Source organism: Zalophus californianus, chromosome 13, assembly GCF_009762305.2.
Source record: "Zalophus californianus isolate mZalCal1 chromosome 13, mZalCal1.pri.v2, whole genome shotgun sequence".
Classification (NCBI taxonomy): domain Eukaryota; kingdom Metazoa; phylum Chordata; class Mammalia; order Carnivora; family Otariidae; genus Zalophus; species Zalophus californianus.
In genome coordinates this window covers 9,826,288-9,845,011 of record NC_045607.1, presented here as the reverse complement: position 1 = coordinate 9,845,011, position 18,724 = coordinate 9,826,288, and the positions used below count along the sequence as shown (strand labels likewise).

The window sequence follows — 18,724 nt, the reverse complement described above, 5'->3', positions numbered from 1 at the left end:
GGATTGCGCTGAATCCACACAGCCAATCGATAGCATCCATACAGCAGTCAGGGAAGTCTTTGAAACTTGTCTGAATTTACACACAGGATCAGATACAAAGGCTGTTTGGGCTTAATGAGACCTCAGAGATCACCTAGTCTGGGGCTTACATTCTCCATATGAAGAAATTGAGGCTCAGGGTGGGGATATGACTTGTCTGATGTCACCCATTAATGACAGAGCTATACCCATAATTCATATCCCCAGACTATCAGCCAGGGTTTAAACAGACCAGCTCTCCTGTCTCAATGCATTAAGTTTACATAGTGGGTATATTCACATCGTGATCAAATGCATTACAGTATGAAAAGCACTGGCTCCCTTAGGGACCCAAAATAGACGAGAATATCATATTTTGGCCACAACTATAATGAGACCCAGTAGAGCCTTACATTCTTGAGATCAAGTGGGGTACTGGGCCCCAGAATCACTGGTTCCATTCAAGGCCTAACCATCTGAAACCTTTTGGGAACCACAGCTAAGAGCTGCCAATTCCAACGTGTGGTCAGTTAGAGACTCAGTGACAAAGTCTGAGTGTACCTGACTAGGCCATTATCCTTGGAACGAAACCCAAGGGGTGGCCTGAACATGAATGAGACCATGAATGTACAGCCAAACTCAGCACAGCGCTCAGCACAAGGGTGGAGCTTATTGAATGAGATCTGGGACTGTTTCACCCAGTAACACCTGTCCCTGGATGAGGACTAAGCCCTCTCTGTAAAGAAGGCACTTACAAAGATTGTGTATTAGGGGAGATAGTTTCCCAAACTAATATTCTCCTGGTAAATAGATATTTCAGGTGAGCTTACAGTGTCAAGTTGGGAAGCAGTATGTCATTTCCTAAGAGATTTATGATATCACTTGTAGAGTGGGGAAAGCCCAGATCATCCTCATGTTCAGGCCCTGCCCTAGTACACAGTTGGAGCTCAAGTGCCAAGGGTGAGGGCATGGTAAAAGGAATACAGAACCTTGATGGACCCTCCCTTATCCCATCCTTATTAATTTCTTTATGCCAGTGGCTCTCAACTTTTCCAGTTCTCAAGGCTTTCTCAAACATCTGAGGAACCTGTCAATAGTAACCCTGGATTATTTAACAGGTGTTCTCTAAAGGGTAGATCTGGAGCAGGGAATTAGAGGAAGGTACACAGTTAGGAAAAACCCTGAGTTTCTGACATTCCCTGTCAGGGGATTTTCTCTCAACCCAATCATTGCATTAAGCACTAATGTGGTTAAAAAAAAAAATTTTTTTTCTGGAGGCAGTCTTGATAGTATTTGTCCTGCTATTTCATAAGCTGATTAGTACTTGTTAAGCTTTATTCCAAATTTTGGTTCAGAAGATGTCACAACAGGGACAGAACAATCAAGTGATATTAGAATTGCCATCCTCAAATTACTCAGTGGACCCAGGTATTTTGGAGCTAAATGTGATGGATATCTCTCATGATCATTTTCGTGCATCTGAACGGAGGAGGGTATCTCCTTAGTATTCAGTAAGAAAATGAAACAGAAATATGGAAGGAAAAGCCATCCATTTGCTAAGAACCTGATTTCCAGATTATGTAATTACTCGAACTATACTCCATAGGTACCCCAACTGAAAAAAAAAAAGTGCAGGCCACAGCTGTTTGCTTTCACTCACTTAGCTTTGTGTTAATGTGTCTTAAGTCTGCATATTGTATATTAAGAAATGGTACTGTAATGAAGTCTTCCTTGAGCGTTGGCTTGTAAGTATTGACTAGGGGGTTAAATAATAACTGCAATAGGACAGATAAACCAGGGAAGACAATAGATGGCAAATATGCTGCCTCTCATCAAGCTCAGGCCCAGGGCAGGCATTTTTAATCAATCACAGAGTTTCTTTATGTTGCCCTCAGACACAGCTCCAGATGCTGCCTCAGCATAATGCTCTGGGCAGCCATTACAAACTTGATTGGAGTCAGTTTATGAGATGAAACCACTATGCCTCCTCTATGATATGTGCTATTGTACTTGATACTTTTGATAAATAACTACTATGATCACAAGTGTTATGATTATACATATGGATTGTTTTATGAAGAGATAGTGGAGGTAACCATGGAACCTTTCAGCAAGATTATTTTATGATACAGTCTTTATCTGTGAATCCTACACAGAATCTGTATATCTATCTTCTACAGAATGATGTTAGGTTATATATGCAATTATGACACAGATGGAGTTCACGGGATATTACAGATTCAGTAACCTAAACCTTTGGTGCCATGGGGAAGGTCTAGCCTGACAAATGATAAGGTGAAGGAATCAAGTTAGCACAGTGGCACAACTATCAAAGCACTTCTCAGCCTGAGACCCTTTATCAGGGAAACCAGGCTGACCTGCCCATTCAGTAAAAACAAGCCTTGGACAAAGAGATAAGGGGCAAGAAAGTCCTTTGGATACCGAGAGGCTGTATTTCCCAAGCCACATAATTAAGGGGAGATTCTGAGCTAGCAGGTCCGGGATGAGGTCAGGGACTTGGTGATTCTGATACACAGTCAGGGTCTGCAATCACTGCTCTAACGTACTGTGTAAATACGAGGAATACAATGGTGGTACCTTGGTCCTCTCCGCTTTGTTTCTTATATGGGTTTCTGGCAGCCCCTTGGCTAGTGCATCATAATTCAGCTTCTGCCAGGCAGCCAACAAATACTTACTGCTAGTATACTATGGGATTCCTAATTAGTGGCTGGCATTCACCATCTGACCCTTTTAGTTTGATTTTCTCCATACCCACTTCAAGCTGTCAGCCTTGGCATGTTTGGGCAGCACAAATGGCCTAGTGTCTGATCCTATGGTCAGGCACATGGGATTAGACACACGGGAGATCATGTTAAAGGAAATGACCTCAACTTGATATAAGCTCAAGAAAAGTCTACACGTAAGGGCACCAGTACTTTCAGGCCCAACACAGAGAGGAAGCAGACAAGATGAAATATTCCAAGAATGTTTCTGAGAAATCACGGAATGGTTAGGCATGATGGTTTTGTGTGGTAAACTTTCCAGGCTGACAGAGCAGGGATGGTGAACAGACTTCACCGTAAGAACCAACTTCAACTGACTGGCAGGAATTGCTTAGAGGGCTGTGTTAGAAAGGGTTCTGAGGTCAGGTCTGGGCCCAGAGGGAAGAAGTATAGGGACTGACAAACGAGGTGAACGGAGGATGGAAGAGAGCAGTGCACATGCTACACTGACGTGACCTGCAGGTGCAAGGGCAGGGACAAGAGTGAGGGTGTGCAGAATTTTTGGAACTGGCCAAGAAGTGATCACTTCCTTTGTGAAGGCAAGTTATTAATGACTGAGGCATCCACGGCTTGATGGATTGGGTCTGCTGTACGGGACTGGGCTTCAGTCCCAGTTCTGTTCCTGGGACTGGAACTGGGACTGGATATCCCACTGCATATCCTGATGGCTGGGAGGGAGGGAAAGAAAGTTAGTGCTTATTAAGTAATAGCTGTGTGTGCCAGTAAACACTACATTCTCTGTATACATCACATTACTTCATTTATTTCTCCAAGCCTTGTTTTTTTTGAGTCATGAAATGGGAGTAGTATCATCAATGTTCTGTGTGGATTAAATAAGGTGATGGGGTGAAAGTTCACCGTATACTGCAAATTGTCCTAGAACTATAGAGCATGAGTGTAATGACCATTTGCATTCAGGGCATAATACAGTAGTTAGGTGCAGGACTCAGCCTTAGGCAGTCTTGAGTTCTGATCCCAGCTTCATTACTTAACAAGTAATTGTTCCCTATATCCTAGTTCCCTCATATAAAAAATGGAGATAGTATTAGTACTATCCGATAATAGTGATATGATTACAGGAGACAAGAACAGAAGAGTGATCAGCAAAGTGCCTGGCACATAGCAACAAGCACTTGATAAATAACCACTTTTAAAAACTGTAATTCTTCATGTTAATATTATTTAAAAAGATCAGGTCTTTGCCATAAGTTTCACTAATGGACTCCAATAAAGTTTTTCAATCACAGAAAAGTCTGGTGGAAAATCAGTCTAAGTTTGGGTCTTGCAGATCCGAGTTTGAGTCCCTCCCCGCCTGACTTTCTCAGAAGCAGATGGCAGATGGTCAAATGGGAGCATGGGCCACGACTACCCTGAGAAGCAGCTGTGAGGGCCCCGGGTTGCTGGGGAATGCTGCTCACTGCCGCCGCTGCGTGCTCCTACATACCACGGACTCAGAGTGGATGGGCAGTTTTCTGTGGAATCAGCGGGGCTGCTGGGGAAATGCCGCACACAGACACTTAGCACTTAGAAGAACTTGCCACAGGGGGCAAGTGAAATCTCTGCTCTGACTGACACAGGATGGATGAGTGGAGGAGACCATCCATCAGTGTCAGGAAAGATCTGAAGCACCTGGCTAGTCAGTTGAAATAAAATAAATTATTTACTGATCTCAGAATCCAGCTGCTCACTCAAATGCTCGTAAAAGGTGCATTGTTTTCTGCCCTGTACTTTACAGTAGATTCAGTTTTGGAAAGAAAGAATTCCTGGATCACTCTGCAGGTTTTTGTTGCTGTTACTGTTAAAATGAAAGGGTGCTACCTGCTTTGCAAGGAGGGAGAGGGGTTCGAAAGTTACATACAGCACTCATCTACATGGCAACAGGAAATGAGCTTTTTTATTTACTGCATGGTGTAGTACTCATGGGCACAGTTTCTGTGACTGTCACAAAATTGCTTAGGACTAATTAATGAAATTTCTGTTTATCATGCTAAAGATTGAGCTTAGATTCATAATTGAAACACATATTCTGGCAGCACCTGTTTAGAAGCTCCTTGGAGCCATGTCTCTCCACCAGAGGGTGCCATGTGTACCACTGGAAACATCCAGAGGTGACTGAGACCTGGCTTCTAGTCACACTTCTGAGAACTACTGCTCTAGGGAGAGATACCTACATCACTGTCATCATCCATTACTACCTGACAAGTCTCCACTGTAGCTACAAGTGAAATTTGGACAATAGCACCACTACCTAATCTGACTGGTGTGGTTAATTTCAAGATGGTAGACTAGGATAGAAAGCTACAGACAAAACAGGGGACAGTGACAATACTAGCAACACTAAGATGAGCCAGCCTCTGTTCAGAATAGAGCTTCTATGGGCCAGACACTTTTTTTTTCTATCTTGAAAGGTAAATGTTATAATTCCCATTCTATAGATGACAAAAACTAAGACTGAAAAGAGAAGGGACTTGTCCAAGGTGACACTGCATGTAAGTGCTAATGCGGGATTTAAAGCCAGTCCTGACTACAGACTAGGGCTCTTCCCACAGATCCTTTTGTGGGCCTCTTCCTTTAAGTGAATATACATGTCAGAATCTGATGAATTAAAATTTGGCTTTTTGCCTTTGGAAAAACGTGTGGGAAAGAAGCCCATGATCTTGGTTATCTTTCCAAAGCATTGCTTTTTCACCTTGGGAATCTGTGGACTTACTGATGATGCTCACCTGGGAAAATCCCCGCTCTGTACCCTGGCTGCAGCCAGGCTACTTACTGGGTTTATAACTAGACTCACTCCTTTGTTACTGGGAAGGTACTGCAGGCAAACACAAACTAGGTGTCTGAGTAGAATTCTTATTTTAGTGAACTTTTGTTAGAAATATACAATAGAAAGTGCATGAGTCCTAAGCATATCTATAACTTGATTTTTTCACAAAGTCTACACACTCATGTAATCAGTGCCCAGATCAAGAAACGAAACCTACCAGTGTCCAGGACTCCCCTGCAGTCACTACAGCCTCCTTTCCCGCCAGATAACCACCATCATTACTTCTACACAATAGATTATTGTGTAATTTTGGAAGGCAGTTATGCTCGCCACTATAGCACCAACACTATTTTTGGGTATTTTTGAATGTCATATAGTAGAATAATATAGTATGGATCTTCCCCCCCCCCTTTTTTTTCTTTCCCCCTTTTTTTTGAATCTGGCTTCTCTTTGAACAGCCTCATTATTTTTATTTCTATGAGAAGAAGCAGGAAAAGCAGCCCCAGGAGGAAAGACACCAGGGATTTCTATGTTTTAAGAATCAACATTGTAAATAAGCATTTTTTAAAAACCATTTTAGATATTTAGCATTTCGTTTGTTTTTGTGAGGAGGCTGAAACAGGTCCAGAAAGGAGAAAAAAGGTGGGTTCTATGGCTTGCTTCAACGTTCCCGGCTGCTAATTCATCAGGTTAGTCTGTTAGAATCACCATCATCCTAGCAGCTGGTGTTTACTGAGGAATTGCTACGTGCCAGGTGCCTTCCTCAGTATTCTGCATGTGTGAGGACATTTCATTCCCTTAAGTACCACATCTATGAGCCAGGGACTATTGTCTTCACTTTACCAATGAGGAAACTGAGGCTCTGAACATTTGCCTGTGTTTGCTTGTGGTGATGCAGCTAATAAATGAGCCTGGGTTGAACCCTGGCTTCTAGCTCCAGAGTCTGTCCTCTGCGTGTTCCACTACCAGCTCTCATTTACAGGAAGTTTGCCACTCGCCAGGCCCCGTGCTAAGGGCTTCACATGGCCTATCTGACTTGCCCCCCCAAGGCAATCTGAAGACACTTGCCTAATGCAGCTGACTACCGGCAGAGCCACGACTCAGAGCTGCTGTGAGTCTGATGACCCTCTCTGACTTACTCAGCTGTCCTGTCAGCGTGCTTCAAGCTCCAGTCAGTCAGGTTGGGGAGGAATATTTGAAGAGATTTTTTTTTTTTTTTTTAATTTGAAGACTTTTGAGGCTTATTACAAATTAGCCAAACTAACACCAACACTGCAAAAGACTTTATTATGAGACATATAACAGAGCATTTGTGAGAAACCTGTAATTAGTGGGCCTCAGAGTTGGCGTGCAAACTGCCTCCCTTCACACACAAGCAGACGAGGCCTGGGAAGGGGCGGTGTGGCAGAGGCAGGTGGCAGAGCCAGGGTACAGGTCACCTCCCTAAGCCTGGCATCCATAACTGCTCCCCGCTCCTCCCAGTATCCTTTCTTAGGGAGCAGGTGCACTTGAGTTGGCCAGACCAGCGTTCTGCTCCTGATACCACCACCTACCTGTTGTGTGAGCTTGGGCACGAGACGTCACCTCTCTGGCACCTCATTTACCTTTGCTAGGTGGGGAAGGTACAAATACCTACCTTTTAGGTAGTTCAGAAATGTACGTAAAGCACTTAGCACAGGGCCTACTACACAGCAGGTACCTGTAAATGACAGCTGGGCTGCTGATGTAATATTGACTACGTTGACACTTTTTCTACTCCTGTTATGTGTAAGTCAAAACAGAAATTTAGCACTTAATTGGAACAAATTAATCCCAAATATTAATTGAAAGTTAATTCTGGATTATTTGGTGAGGATCCAAATATAACTTCCGAGATCATTAAAAAGCTTCCTGCATAAAGGCACGAATGAATAAGCAATGAATTCACCTGAGCAAAAAAAGGCAAGTGGCAAAGCTACAGAGCAGTTCTAAGGATAGCATGTAAGAGAATTACAGAATGATAAGAATTATGGAACCTCATAGAAGTCAATCAGTTTGAAAAGAGTCTCAAGTTAGTTCTATTTCTAATCTTCTGCTTCATAAAAAAGAAGACAAGACAGAGCACTCAGGTGGGGACAAGGAGGTACTTTATATTTCACTGTTTAAACATTTTCTCTGAAAACAAATTACCATTAGTCATTCAGGTCACATAAAAGTTGGATGTTGTTTCATTCCCTGTTTCTACGCTGACCACTGATACAAAGGGTCCGGTCCATCATCAGTTCATGCACTTACCTAACTGGACATCAGTTGTGAATCGTAGTCTGTGGATCATGCTGACTTTGAATGACTTGTAATGGTGGCTGCTGAGCATATCCTGTACTGTAGCTATGTCAATCTGTGAATCCTCCTCAAAAACTCCGTCTGCCCTTGAACCTGGGGAGGAAAAAGCAGTTTAACACATAAAGATACATGAGGCTTGGCAAATGGTGTCTGCTTAAAATGCTTTGGGATAAATTAAAATAATATGGGCTATTTAATTTGGAGAAGAAAAGGCTGAGCGATGACTTAATAATGCCATTCCAGTAAACAGAGAATGGTAGCATATTCATCATTCAACAATTAATTCCACAAACACTGCCTATTCTATGGCAGGCCCCTGGCTGTGCAGCAGGGATACACAAGGACAGAAAAACTGCCGCTTGCCAGAAGCCCTCCATCTCCACGAGAGTGAGTTAAAACCACAAAAGCATGGGTGGTCGTACTTCTTGTTTCTTCTTCTAATAATAATTTTTCCAATCATAAAAGTAATCCATGCTCTTGAAGAATTCTCATGCTTTCCAAGATTCTCAGACAGTTTGACAGCTTCCTCTCTTGCGTCTCACAGTCTCCACTGGTGTGGGCACGAGCCTGCTCCCGCTTGGATGGCTGTTAACAGTCTCCTCACCGGCCTTCTGGCCACCAGGCACTCTCTGCAATCCAGCCACCACAGGACTTTCTGATTCATATGGCTTTCTAAAGCTTTGATCATTTATTCACTCATTCAATGTTTAGTGAGAGCTTTGTGCACGCTCAATACTCTGATATGTGGTACTGGGGACAAATAAGAAGGCTGGTGCTCAAAAATCTTCCCTGACTTCCCATGGCCTCCTGAATGAGGCACTGTTTTCAGCCAAGCAATCAAGGCTGTCTATAATCTGGCTGAAACATAATTTTTCAATTTTACTTGTCATTTCTCATCTATACCTTTTTGCAGTTCCTCCCAAACTCCTCAGACTGCACACCAGTCCAGGTTTTTCTACTTCTGGGCCCTTGCCTAGAACAACCCTTCCAACCTTACCCTGGACTTGTCAAAACTCTACCCAGGGCAGCTCAAACTCCACTTCCTGAATTCCATAGCAGTTGGTTTATACTGGACCCTGGAGCCAGAAAATTCAATTCAATTTTTAGCTCTGCTTCTAACTTGCTATATGATCTTGGGAAAGCGACTTTATCTCTCTGAACCCCCGTTTTTACCATGCACAGAATGCCAAATATATTTAAAGAATCTAACATAAAATACACTTAATAAACAGCAGTCACGATTATTTTTATTCTACTGTCATAAAGGACCACATTCAGCCTTGCACTAAAATTGTTGAGTGGTTGGTCTGGCCTAATTTGGAAGCTTTTTGACAATCAGTAAAGTTTCTCATTCATCTCTGTATCTTCTGCAAGCAGTACAGGTAGCTGGTATGCTCTTGTTAAATTTTGCTAAATAAAGACAATAAAATAAAATAAAATAAAGTAAAATAAAATTACATAAAGAACCAGTGTGTATGAATGCTAAGCGCTTTACACATGCACTTCAGCCTCATGACAACCTGGTGGGTACTGATTTTCTGTATTATACAGATGAGGAATCTGAGGCTTTGGGAAGTAGAGTCATGTGCCCAGGGCCACACTAAGCAAAGCTAAATTATCTCCCATCCCCCAGAGTTTAAAATGTGCTCTTCTGAAGGTGCAGCTGCTGGTGCCATTCACCAATGGGACAGGAGCACCTGTATAGCAAGAGGCCAACCAGAGCAGGTACCCTAAGTCTTGTTGTGTGGAACGCCCAGAGATGGCCTACAGGGAAATCCAGAGAGAACTCCTTGGGACAGAGTTGGAGGAATGGAAAACTCGAGATTTGGGTATAAAATGGGAAAATTCTGTTACATAACTGGCAGCCTGACAATTACACACTTTTCCTTCCCACAGTTACTGCGTACAAGTTAAGCTCTTAAGTCAAAGTTGGTTTCTGATGCCTTTACATTGGACTCATTTATTAGGAATTGTGCATTTGATTTCCAAATCCTACAATTATTCCCAGCTAAAATAACTCCAGCCCCTACAATAATGCTCTCCCCACAGTGAAGACGCAGCCTCACCCTTAATGGGCCATTCACTGAATGTCCGTGATACGGTCCCATCTTTGAGCATCTGCGCATATTGTCTTCTTTGCCCAGGTCACCCTTCTCCCCACTTCATTCTCTCCTGACCTATTCCTCCAGGTCTCCTCCCTATTCTTCCTGAAGAGCTTAGCTCAAGTGACACTCCAGGGAAAGCTTCCCTGATCCCGGGCCCCCAAGTCTAGTAGAGCTCTTTTTGCCACTGCACCCAGCATTTTCCTGCAGAATGCTGTCACAGCTAGTCATTATCTGTCTCTGCCCCAAAGGGCAAGCAGAGTGACTGCTTTACTCACCATTATAGCCTAGATCCTGTTAGTGCCCAGGATAAAGCAAGTGCTCAATAAAAATTTACTGGATGAATACAGCTGCCATGTCCACAGGAAGGTGAAGATCAGAGAGGGTGAATGACTTAACCAATGTCACCTCACTAGGATCAGAAGAGCTGCACTCCACATCTATAACGGCCACTGGGTAACCTTACTAGCTTTCTTTGGGACACCTGTAATTTTGGACAGAGGTGCCATCATTGCAAGCACTACTGTCTTCTGGGTAACGTCCATCTCTTAAACCAAGATGCTGGCTAGAATTTACAGAATTTCAAATAATCGTTCATTTCCCCCAATACACACTTCACTGAAACAGAACTGCGGAGATATGTTTATTTCTATTTTTAGAACCTTTTAAATACGAGAGTTGTGGAGAATTTTGGTGAAATATTAAAATCCTTTCATGTTTTGAAAATCAGTTAAAGCCATCTTAAATGAGAAAATGCCATTATTAGATACAACTTAGCTCAAGAACTTCTGTTTTCTTTCCTAATTAGTATTTTCTAAATATTGCAGGTATTTGATTTGGAAAGGGGTAACAGCTCATTATGCTAAAATGCCAATTACTAAAAAAAAAAACCCACACTTAAGAGTTTTACATTTTATGATGTTGGATTAAAACCAATTTAAAAATTACTATAACGTGACATATAATTTTTTACTGAGCAATTTCAATGCCAGCTGCTAATAAAGCATCTTAGCTGTAAATGATAATTCAGATGCTTTTAGATAAAGTGGTGCATAAATATGGCTGGAAATTGATTTAGCTTCTTACAGAAGCTACTGAAGAATGACATATTTTGTTTAATACACCAGCTAATGTAGTCCTAAAAGCTCAAACAAGTGCCAGTTTTCACTCCTAAATTTGCTGTGGGAGATTAATGAAAACTTTATATTTTGCTGAAATGTTAATAATGGGCAGATGAGATGATAGGATTTTAGTAGAGGTCTTAAAGCTACGGAATAACCAGCAAGGCTTGTCAATTTCCTTATATTAATTTTGTTCAAGACTTACATAGCTGGAGCTGGCTCAACACACTAATGCTTCTTGCATTGACCTTCTACTCTCCAACAGTATAAATTCATATCCCATTTGAAGATTTAAGCCCCCCTGATACTTGGGTAAATTCTGAGCCTTGCCCCAGATGACAAGGGGTGTGTTTGCTTTTGTGATTAAAAGGGCAACAGCACCTGGGAGAGTAGGAAAGGAAGGAAGACCTCTGTGCTCACCTCCAGTGCATGCTGCCCACCCCCAAGCAGGTCATCTGATGAACTGGTCTCGGAGTTACACAGCCATTTTTCAAAGTAGGCTTAGGAGTGCCATTGCTTGGAGGGGGCATGTGTGCATGTATACAGCAGTCACCTGTATAACCTGCAACTACCCTCCCCCCCCATACCAGCAGGATGCTAGACTATGAAGGCACACTGGTGAGGATAAGGCAGGGTTCCTGATCTTTAGGAGCTTACAGACTTGGTATTAGGAACACAAAGAAAACAGTACAAAGCAGAGATAAGTACCCAATAAATGGTGCATGCAACAGATACTTTATATCGAAGCAGAGCATTATACCAAAAGCATGTTTTTGGACGAGAAAAGTTCAAAGACTTTGCATGTATACCTTTACTGTTTGTATCCTTCCAGAAAGAAGTGAACCCAACCATATGTCAGCACTATACCATTTGCATGTTAAAATTATTACTATATATCAACTTCACATTTAAAAACCCACTTCTGTTCAAGAGAAGACATTTTTATCTACTCAAAGTCAAAAAAAAAAAAAAAGAACCAGAATGTCTTAGAAATAAACATATTAAAAAAACCACTCCCAAACTGTTAATTTAATTGAAACATAACCCTTTGGTATTTTGTTAAATGAGCAATTAAAAAGGTCACAAGCAATTAAATGAAACAAAAGCCACACTGTGTTCATCTACATTAATGCTGAACTGGGTCTCCTCCTGAATGACAAGATAAATTGTAATGGTGCCTTCAAAGACTTCACAATGTATTTTGTCAAAGTCGGGAGTGTTAATGTCTCTATGTGCCATGGATTACCATAATGTATCGTGTCAAAACGCTCGAGCTGCAATAACTCAAAGATGTATTGTGATAGATCAAATTTTGGGGTGGGGCCTAAAAGTGACTTGAGCACCAGTGTGCTCAGATGGTCTGACACCAGGCTCCGGAAGAATGAGAGAGAGCCCATTTGCAATTTGTAAAGGTTTGTGGGACAAAATCTAAGAGGGGAAGGAGCCTAGCTATCTAGAGGAAAGGGGTAGAAAGGAGGAAACAGGAATGGCACCTACCTTAATGGCAAAACTAGGCCAGGGCAAGAGGGGGTAGAGGGAAGGAGTAGGCAGGCAACATCTAGGGTCTCCAGCAAGGAAAGAAAGAGGAGGTGCTGAGGGCGCCAAGGGCTGGGAAGTGGCCTTGGGACTTAATAACATTGGAAAGAACCTGGAACATAGAGTTCAGAGATGTAGGTTCAAATTGTAACTCTGACATCAAGGGTTAAGAGTGGGTCAAAACCTTGCCCAAGATTCCATTTTTGGGAAGAGGCAGAGCTGGGACAAATCTGTTGAACTTGAGTCCACCTTCCTTCCGCTGCGCTTCTCCTTCCCTCCCGCCTCACCACCTTCCTACGAGCAGCAACAAGGAGACAGCCTGGGTAGGTAACTATAAACTCTGAATCAGTGGTTCTCAAAGTACAGTCCAGGACCCACTGGAGGGGTGATCCCCAAGAACCATTCTGGGGGTCCATAATCTCAATAATATTTTCACAGTATTAACAGCAAGACATCATTCGCCTTTTTCATGCCTATTACCTTACAAAGTAAAAACAAGCGTGTAGGTTCACTGATATGGTTCTGATTCCACATTGCAACAAATCTTTAAGAATCAATCACTTGAGGGGCACCTGGGTGGCTCAGTCGTTAAGTGTCTGCCTTTGGCTCAGATCACGATCCCAGGGTCCTGGGATGGAGCCCCGCATCGGGCTCCCTGCTCGGCGGGAAGCCTGCTTCTCCCTCTCCCACTAGCCCCTGCTTGTGTTCCTGCTCTCGCTGTGTCTCTCTCTGTCAAATAAATAAATAAAATCTTTAAAAATAAATAAATAAATCTTAAAAAAAAATCAATCACTTGAGTTTCAGTATATTAATGAAAATTAATATCCACTATTCTCTGAAAAGGCTATTGAAATACCCCTACCTTTTCCAACCACATACCTATGTTAGGCCAAATTTTCTTCATATACTACAACTGAAACAATATATTATAGCAGACTGAATGCAGTAGATATGAAAATCAAGATGCTTTCTATAAAGCCAGACATTGCAGAAATTTGCAAAAGCATATATAAAACAGTGCCCACTGGTTCAGGTGATTAGTCAATAATTTATCTTCCTGATGGAACAAAAATAAACACTCTTCAGAGAAAGAAAATGGAATGGAAAACAAAACAAAAGAAAATACAGCTATTTTTCATAAAAATTTGTTAACATGTAATGGGTTTATTATTACTTTTTAATGAATTCATAAACATTTAAAATTTTCTGTTTTTATTCCTAATAAGTTGATATAACCCAATAAACAATAGCTCTTTGGGGTCCTCAATAATTTTAAAGAGTGTAAAGAGGTCTAAGACCAAGAAGCTTGAGAGCCACTGCCTGTAGTGGTTTGTATGCCGTGCCTGGATGTCCGTTTGGACAATCATGATGAGATATAAAAGTGCAGTCACAGCCACATCCCTGACAACAGACACAAACTGAAATCTTGGATATACATTACAAGAGTAACAGGCTTGCTGTCAGGTGACTGGATCAAGGCGAATTATAACTAATACTGTTTTCTGTTTAAAGAGTGTTTTTGTATATGTGATTTCACTGAAACTGAGGGAGACACTTAGAGGTATATACGTGACCTCCTTTCAGACAAATGGGCACTAATCATTAAATCAAAGCTCAGATGAACTCACTGTATGCTACCGGCAGATGTCTTATGTTCATAGATACAAACTACAGAGGACTTCAAACTTCATTTTATGGTTCAGTAAGTCTTAGACCAAGTCAAAAAGCTTGAATCTAGTTCTAAGTTAAAGCAACTTCAATCTCCCTTCTCCGAAAAGATCTAAGCTAACTCTAGAACTCAACCAGAAGACAATGGCCTCTTTAATCCTCCCCTTTAAAAGCTCGATGATGAGGTTGACTGATCCTAGCAGGTTCACAAATAGTCACCCAGCACCAACCACAGATGTGGGACTGTGTGAATGCTTCAAGAACACAGGAGGATGGCAGGATTCCCACACAATGGAAAGGGGACAGGCAGCCCACAGAGGGAGTAGTATGGGAAAAACATGAAATCCATAAAGTGTGAGCACATATATAGGGAACAGCAAGTGTTTGCATTGGGTTGGAGCAAAGAGTGTGTGAAGGGGAATAGTGGAAAATAAAACGGTCCAGAGGTGGAGGGGGATAAATTCTTCAAAGGCAGAGACAGTATCCAGTATCCATGTCAGGGCCTGGCACAGAGTAAAATACTGCTGTACAAATAACCAACTAAATGAAGAGGAAACAGGGGCACTTAACGTGGCTTAGTTGGTTAAGGGTCGGCTCCTGATTTCAGCTCAGGTCATGATCTCAGGTCCTGGGATCGAGACCCACATCAGGCTCCGTTCTGAGCAGGGAGTCTGCCTGAGGATTCTCTCTCCTTCTCCCTCTGTCCTCCCCACCCCACCATGGGCATGCTCCCCCTCCCCTGTGTCTCAAAAAATAAATCATAAATAAATAAATAAATAGGAAATAAACCATCTTCTGCCCTACTCCTTTTTTCTCCTCCAACATGGGGCTTGAACTCACAACCCCAAGATCAAGAGTCACACGCTCCATCGACTGAGCCAGCCAGGCACCCCTGCCCTGCTCTATCTTGACACCTTATTGCTATTTCCCACATAGAACAATCCCTGCTTCAGCTAAACTGGACTTTGCTCAGGTTATACCATTTGGCCAGAATGTCCTTCCCACTCTTTAAAATGTATACACTCCAAGGTCTAGTCTAGAATCTTCCCTGATCCCTCTCCTGAAACCCTGTAGTTCTGAAGGCTCTAATGATAAGTGTGAAAAACATCTGTTCTCCCCTTCTAGACAATGAGCTCCTTTGAGGGCAGGAACATTCTATCCTACAGAGCACATAGTAGATGTTCAATAAATGCTGTTGGTGGCATGAATGAAGTTTGATGCAACACAGGTTAACCATAACAGTACCAAGTTCATACATCATCCCTCTATTTACCTCAGTTAATAGAACCTAATACACCATTCCTAGTTTTCCATTCGGACAACCCACCAGACTGGGATCCTGCTTCAACAACAACTACAAGAGCAGCTAACATTCATTGAGGGTTTACCATATGCCAGACACCATGCTCAGCATTTTAGATATGCTATCTCATTTAATTTTCCCAATGCCTTTTGTTGCCAATTATTATCCCCTTTTTTATAGGTGAGAAAAACGAGACTTAGAATGTCATCCTGCTAGAACAGCCACACAAGTAGCAAAGGCTAGAGCTAGGAACTGAACCCACGTCTGTCTAATTCCAAAAATGTGCCCTTAATCACCACATAACCCTTTGGGTAAAAATGTTCCTTAGATGGGCTTGAGTGTCCAAATCCATGGTCCATAACAGTATCTAAGGAGAACACAATCATGCCTGGCCTTGCTAGAACAAAGAATCAGGGATAAAACCTAACTCTCTTCATTCTTTCTGTAAGACTCAAAGCTGGCTGCATAAGTGAGTCAAAGAAAACAACTCTCCCTTTGCTTTGTACATCCATCACATCTTTTTTTTTCCAAAGGCCTTTTAAGTCCCTAAAGCCCCATAAGCCCCAAACTTCTCTTCTATTAAACACTTCCCTTTGGCTACTAGTCATTTTTGCTGGTCTCTAAAAAATAATCAATAGGTGATATACTATAACACACACATGCACGCATGCATGCTGTCTGCAGTAATCTCGCCAAAGCCGTCAGGATCACACAGTAGGATATGCCCTTCACTGAATGTTCCATGCTACAACCAGGGTAGGGATCCTTGCTGTCAGGGTCTAATTGATTAAACTCTTGGAGTCAGAGCCTTTCCACAGGGAGAATTCAGACCCTCAATAAATCAGGGTAATCTTGTTTTATGAGGTGATCAGAAAGAAAGTTTCCGGTTTGTAGAATTTCTAAAAAGAGCAGAACACGGAACCAGGGCCTTTAGGCTCTGCTTTCTAGATGCTGCACATCCCTCAGTCTTAACTTCCAGCACTCTCACCCTTGCTCATTTCACTCCACTTCATTCATTCCTTCTCAAACAGGTCAAGCTCCTTCTCAAGGCCTTCAGATGAGCAGTCCCTTGGACTGGAACATTCTTCACTTACTGACTTCCTTTCTCTTCTTCCTCAAGAAAGCTTTCTCCTCCTCTCACCAGCTCCAGTCATCTGCTAGCTACTCTTTTATACCCTTTGTAGCACCTGCCACAACCTGGGCTCCACAATGTGGGGCTCCTCTCTACCCTCTAAGCACAGTGACTGGCCTAGAGGAGGACACCATCAATGTTTAGGGGATGAATAAACCAATGTGTGCCAAGAATGAAACCAACCACCTTTTAGAGGATAAAGCATGACCATCCAAGGGTCTGGGCCATTGGTTCATTACAGGTTTGCTCAGAAGTTAGGCTGATGACAGAATTCCCATCAATTTCTCTTCCTCCAGTGTATCTTTGTTACTGTTGAAAACACAGTAAAAGGAGCCTGGGCATTTTTGACAATTTACATGACAAAATACCTAAGAACTGTAATATTTGATCAACACAGGCATCTCTCTCTCTCTCTCTGACTCTGGAGTCAGAGACTGAGGGCACACAAGCTAGAAGTACCCTACCTCCCATCAGGGAATCACTGAAGAAATGTCACCTGATGCATGACCAAACCATTAGTCAGGGGCTGCAGGGTGGATTCTGGGGCCAGGAGCCTACCAGAGGGATGCAAATCCCTATGCCCTCACTTAGAGCCCATACAGGGTTTGTGGCTCGTCAAACGTTTCCTTACTGCTCTAATGTACCAGTGTATCGCTTAATGAAAGTTCTTAATTGTAATTCAATTAATTACATACACAGAGTCCCCAATTACATTTTCCAATAAGACATTGGCTGTGGTACAGGTCTAAATGCACTTAACCAATTTCAATATATTAAGACCAATTTCCTTTGAATACTAATTACTACCTAATGATAAAATGAAAAGGGGGGAACTTTCAAGAAAGGGGGAGAGCGAAAAATGCAATTCATGTGGAATTTTTCAGCCCACAGAGTACAATTCAGACATTCATTACTGAAGAAGGAGGTGTGGACAGGGCACAAGTTTGTCTCTGGTACAGGTCAGCACTGGTTTTGGCCAAGGTACCACCTACCCTTGGTGCTGGCCATTGCCAAAAGGGGCTTGTGGGAAGTCTAAGAGCTAGTAGGAAAACAGGAATAACAGAGAGGGAAAAGGCCACCACACACATGCACAGACTAGCTGTGGTGTCTGGGCACAGGTGCGTGTCCTGTGTCTCAGGCACACAGACAGACAAATACTGGGGTTGGCCAACACTTGCATTGTGCATACACATCACTATGTGCTCTTAGTACACACAATCTCATTTAATCCTCCTAAGAGCCCTACAGGATAGGGATTACCTTCACATTTTACAGATGGGAAAATGAAGTTCACAGAAGACTTGCCTAAGGTTACACAATGCCGGCAAACACCTTGCCTTGTCCACTACAACACATTACCAACCAGTCCACATTAACCAGAAAGCAAGAGGCGCAAACACACAGGTATTCTTACATCGGGGACAATATTTCTGTTTCATTTAAATTCTGTTAGCATGCAGCAAAGCAGGGAGCTGTTACCCGTATCTATATGGAAAAAATCTTCACCTGTATAAAAATTCCTTATAGTGAACACTCCCCCCACCCCAAAGTCAGACACATAAGTGGCTTTTGGCAGTAATTCAACCTAAAATTCAAACCATGAAGACCACAGGTCATTTCTATTTGTAAATAGAGTTTATTTGCACGATCACATTTTCTTTTGCATTTGAAGACTGCTGTTGTGCTATATAATAAAAGAGGCGTAAAGCCTTGGTATTTAAGTCACATGATAGAAATTGGAGAGATTAGTAATCTATAGCTGAAGAACGCCTCCAGAAGCCAAATGGAACCACCAGGGAGTCTCCAGGGCTGGGACAGAGCACACACAGGAGAAGGGATCAGCCCACTATGAATAAGCATCGTGAAGAGGAACTAGAAACACATCGGGATTAGCAAAGAGTCATTCACTGCCTATGGTTGCTTCCTGCCTTCCCTTTTATTTAGTAGTACTGGGGGGTGGGAGGCCTTGTTGGTG

At 42.4% G+C, this 18,724-nt stretch overlaps 1 protein-coding gene across 7 annotated transcripts in view; it reads right to left on the bottom strand.

Moving 5' to 3' along the window:
* The window catches only part of MAPKAP1 (MAPK associated protein 1), a 233,063-nt gene that overhangs the window by 34,860 nt on the left and 179,479 nt on the right, over nt 1-18,724 (bottom strand). For all 7 annotated transcript variants that reach the window (XM_027616132.2, XM_027616126.2, XM_027616125.2 and 4 more), the window contains one exon: nt 7,840-7,980. In XM_027616132.2, the coding sequence (XP_027471933.1) occupies nt 7,840-7,980 (141 nt within the window). The remainder of the gene's footprint in view (nt 1-7,839; nt 7,981-18,724) is intronic.